The sequence below is a fragment of the Erinaceus europaeus genome, chromosome 22 (assembly GCF_950295315.1).
Source record: "Erinaceus europaeus chromosome 22, mEriEur2.1, whole genome shotgun sequence".
NCBI lineage: Eukaryota > Metazoa > Chordata > Mammalia > Eulipotyphla > Erinaceidae > Erinaceus > Erinaceus europaeus.
This window is the reverse complement of record NC_080183.1, coordinates 4,018,352-4,022,589: the sequence shown is the minus strand read 5'-3', so window position 1 is coordinate 4,022,589 and position 4,238 is coordinate 4,018,352. Positions and strand designations below refer to the sequence as shown.

Here is a 4,238-nt window from a genome sequence, read left to right as displayed (position 1 = left end):
GCACCTGCCTGCGGTCTGTTTCTTCTAGGACCCCGGGCCGGGCCTCTGGCCACTGGCTTCTCCTCCAGATTGGGCCAGGTGCCCCCTCTCCTGTGGCCGCACACCAGCTGCCGCGGGCGGGGGAGTTGGGGACCAGGGGGGCAAGCCCTGCGCTCTGGGGGCCGAGCGGTCCAAGCCAGCCTCCTCCTCCCTGCCTCTCTCTGTTCCCGCCCAAAGCCCTTGGGACGCGTCTTCTCTCTCACTCTCACTCTCACTCCTCTCACTCTCACTCTCACTCCTCTCACTCTCACTCTCACTCTGCTGCGGGGCTGGCATGGCCCGTCAGGTCTGGACGCTGCTCAGCCACTTGTTTCCTGGAGTGAGAGATGCCCAGTCACTGTCCTGCTCTCTGTGACTCCGTGACGTTCCATTTGCCTGTCCGGTCGTTTTGTTTGTTTTGGGGGGTCTTTAAAAGTGGTGCCAGGGAGTGAACCCAGGGCCTTAAACATGCCCCCACGTGCTCCACTGCTGAGCCCCAGCCGGTGTTTTCAATACTGTTAAAGTCCTTTAAATCTGAAGAATTATACTCCACAGCTATTGGTAGGTCTTCCAAAACCTCCTTCTGCCATTTAAGAAAAAGTGGGGTCTTCCCCGGCTGGAGGGGCAGCCCAGAGGGCCGGGCGCCTAGCTGCGTGCGCCTCAGAAGGTGTCACGGCAGCGGGACCCTCTTGTGCTGTGCTGTCTGTCCCCATCTCTGTCTCTGTCTCTTTATTTGAACCCGAGCTCGAAAACTGTGCGTGTGACCTCAGCTCCACCAAAAGAATAAACCTCATTTCCACCCTCTACCAAAAAGTAAAAGAATGAATCAAAAAGAAAAGAAGAAGGCCAGGGAAGACAGCATGACGGTGATGCAGACTCTCCTGCCTGAGTCTCTGAGGTCCCAGGTTCAATCCCCGGCACTACCATCAGCCAGAGCTGAGCAGGACTCTGATCTCTCTGTCTCTCACTAAAAGAGAAAGGAAGGGAGGGAGGGAGGGAGGGAGGGAGGAAAAGAAAGGAAGAGAAAGGGAGAAAAAAAAGGGGAAAAGAACGAACGAAAAGGGAGCTGGAAACGGCAGAGCCACGTAGGCACTGAACTCCAGCGACAATCCCCATGGCGAGAAATACAAAGATGTGTGTGTTATTATGATTATCACTCTGGTCCATGTGCTGCTGGGGCTTGAACTCAGGACCTCACACTTGAGAGTTCAGTGCTTTATCCACTGCGCCACCTCCCAGACCACTATGTGTTTATTATTTTTTAAAGTCTGTTTTTTTTTTTTCCTCCAGGGTAACAGCTGGGGCTCGGTGCCAGCACTACAAACCCACTGCTTTTGGCAGCCACTCCCCCGTCCCCATTTTATTGGAGAGGACAGAGAGAGACTGAAAGGGAGGGGGAGAGGGAGGACAAGGAGCGGGACACCTGCAGCCCCACTTCACTGCTCATGAAATGTCCTCTGTGGGCGGGAAGTGAGCTCAAGCCCCGATCCCGGCCTGGATCCTCGAGCATAGGACCGAGTGCGCTTAACTGGGTGTGTCACCACCCGGCCCCCTAAATGATTAACATGCGGGAAGCTGGGCATCCCTCTGGCACGTGCGATGCCAGGGATCTCCTGCCTGAGAGCTCTGTGCTTGACCCACTGCGGCCCCTCCTGGCCGCCTCCCTGCTCCCTGGGTTGGAGAGGGGGCTTTCTAGCTGCTCCCCTACCCACCCATCTGTGTGGTTGTTGCCCCCAGTTCCTGAGCTGCCCTGCGCCCTCCCAGCCTGGCCCCTATGCAGCCTGGTCCACTCCTGCAAGATGAGGTGGGATGGGGAGAGGGGGGTCTGCTGGTCCAGGAATGGGGGGGGTCGGCTAGCACGGAGGGGGCGTTGCTACAAGGCTGCAGGGCCAGGCTAAACCTCCAGTCAGGCTTTGGGGCTGCTTCTCATGGTTCTCAGGCACTTCCCCTGGGGTCACCTTAGTGGGGACAACGGGGTGCCCTCAAGTCTGCCTGCTGATGGAGGCGCCAGCCGCCACACCGTGGCCTGTCCCCAGCCAGTCACCCACCTTTGCTGGTGGCCCAGGGGGTAACCCTGCCAGATCCAACCCCTATCATGGGGGGTGGGGAATGTCACGCCAGTCCCCGTCCGACCCCCCACATCCCCAGCCCCGCTAGTAATGGGGCTCCCAGCGACATGTCCTGCCAGTTCCAGCCACCTGGGCTCGGAACCTCAAGATGCTACAGTGCTGGTCCGGAGTGCCCTCCAGCCTGTCCCCTCTGAGACTGAACCCCCCCCCATGTCCTGATGAGGCTGGGAGTGAGCCCAGGGTCACTCTGTCCACCAGCACCATGCCCAGGCCCCAGGGGCAGTGCTGACAGCCCTGTAGGGGCCCCAAGCACAACCAGAGCCTGGCTCCCAGGCCCAGCGTGGAGAAGACAAAGACTCCGGTGGGGAGGTGACACAGTGCTGTCAGACCCTCTGGCACGGGAACCAACCTCCCTCCCTTCCTCCCTTCCTCTGCTTCCTTCCTTCCTTCCGGCCGGGAGACAGCTCAGCCAGAGAGGACCCTGCCCTTCCACAGGGGGTGTGAGCCCCAGCACCACACTGGAGTGCCACGGCACCTGGGGGAGCTGGCACCCAGTGGGCTGGGCCACGACAGGGCTCTATTTCATGTTTCATTATTTTAAACTAAATCAAATGAAGATGTTTATTTATTTTGCCTTCATGGTTATCGCTGGGGCTCTGTCGGCACTACAAATCCACTGCTCCTGGTAGCCTTTTTTTTTTTCCCCGCGTTGGATAGGACAGAGAGAAATCAAGAGGGGAGGGGGAAGTGGGGTGGCGAGAGAAAAGTGACACCTGCAGACCTGCTTCACCGCTTGTGAGGTGACCCCCCTGCAGGTGGGGAGCTGGGGGTTTGAACCGGGATCCTTGTGCGGGTCCCTGCGCTTTGTACTACGAGCACTTTAATCCACTGTGCCACCGCCTGGCCCTAAAATACTCATTTATTTATTGGAGGTCAAACCCGGGGCCTCATACATACAGAGCGTGAGCTCGACACCCGACATATCTAGGAGACTGGTGCTTTTTCTTTTTCATAATATTTTTATTTATTTTGGATGGAAACATATTGGGAGAGAAGGGGCAGGTGGTGAGGGAACGAGACAGGAGAGACCTGCAGCCCTGCCTCACCGCTTATGAAGCTATGAAGCTTTCCCTCTGCAGGTGGGGACCAGGGGCTTGAACCTGGGTCCTTGCACAATAATGTGTGCACTCTCCCTGGTGCAACACTGCCTGCCCCTCTGAGAATGGTGTTATTTTTTATTTTCCCAGGAATCTTGGGGGTGGGACCTTGACTACTGCACTCTCCCCACACCTGGAATCTGGGGGCTCCAGCCCGAGCATCAGTGAGGACACAGGACCCTGGAGGCTGTGGCGAGGCCTCTGCGGCCCTCCCGGAAGGGGGATCTCGGGGTTCCCGCACAGAGGTCTAGATGGGGGCGCCTTGTACTCGGGGCCACCGAGTGCCCACAGCCCTCACTTTCCTTGTGACCCCCTTGGAGCTCACACTTGAGTGACCTGCAGGGGACAGGACCCCAGAGGGAGCAGGACGCAGAGAAAGCAGTGACAGTCACACGCAGAGACAGCAAAATACTGCGTTTATTGGCTCTGCCAGGCACCCTGGCCCTGAGACAACTGCTCTGCTCCTGCCTCACAGATGAGGAGACCCCACCACGGGGGGCAGCACCCCAAGCCCAGCTCGGGGCCCAGTCACACGCCCCTCCCCACGCCTGGGGGCCAGAAGGTTCCGGTAGGGTCCAAAAGGCTGGGGCTGGGCGGCTCAGTGCCAGATCTTGATATCGCCCTCCCAGGAGCTGGTGGCCAGGACGGAGGGCAGCACGGGGTGAAAGCGGGTGCCCAGGCAGGCCTGCGGGTGGGCGTGCAGCGTGCGGGCCCGGCTGGCCGTGCGGAAGGTGTGGAGCAGCACTCGGCCGTCGGCGCTGCCGGTCACCAGCAGGACCCCATCCGGGGAGCACTCACAGCCCACCGAGTAGCCTTCCACCTGTGGGGGACACTGGGGTGAGGGCCACCGCCTCCAGGCAGCCTGCCAGGTGTTGTGCAAGCTGCTCCCTCCCCACCAGCCCCAGCTCCCGAGGACACTCAGGTACCCAGGCCAGGAGGGAGGGGTGGCCCAGAGTCCAGGGGACACCAGGTCACCTGGGGGCAGGAAGCTGAG

At 59.6% G+C, this 4,238-nt stretch overlaps 1 protein-coding gene across 2 annotated transcripts in view; it reads right to left on the bottom strand.

The window, feature by feature from the left end:
* Window positions 1–3,644: 3,644 nt before the first annotated feature.
* Window positions 3,645–4,238, bottom strand: part of WDR25 (WD repeat domain 25) — a 125,725-nt gene continuing 125,131 nt past the window's right edge. For both annotated transcript variants that reach the window (XM_060181054.1, XM_060181055.1), the window contains one exon: window positions 3,645–4,064. In XM_060181054.1, the coding sequence (XP_060037037.1) occupies window positions 3,843–4,064 (222 nt within the window). In that variant the 3' untranslated portion in view covers window positions 3,645–3,842. The remainder of the gene's footprint in view (window positions 4,065–4,238) is intronic.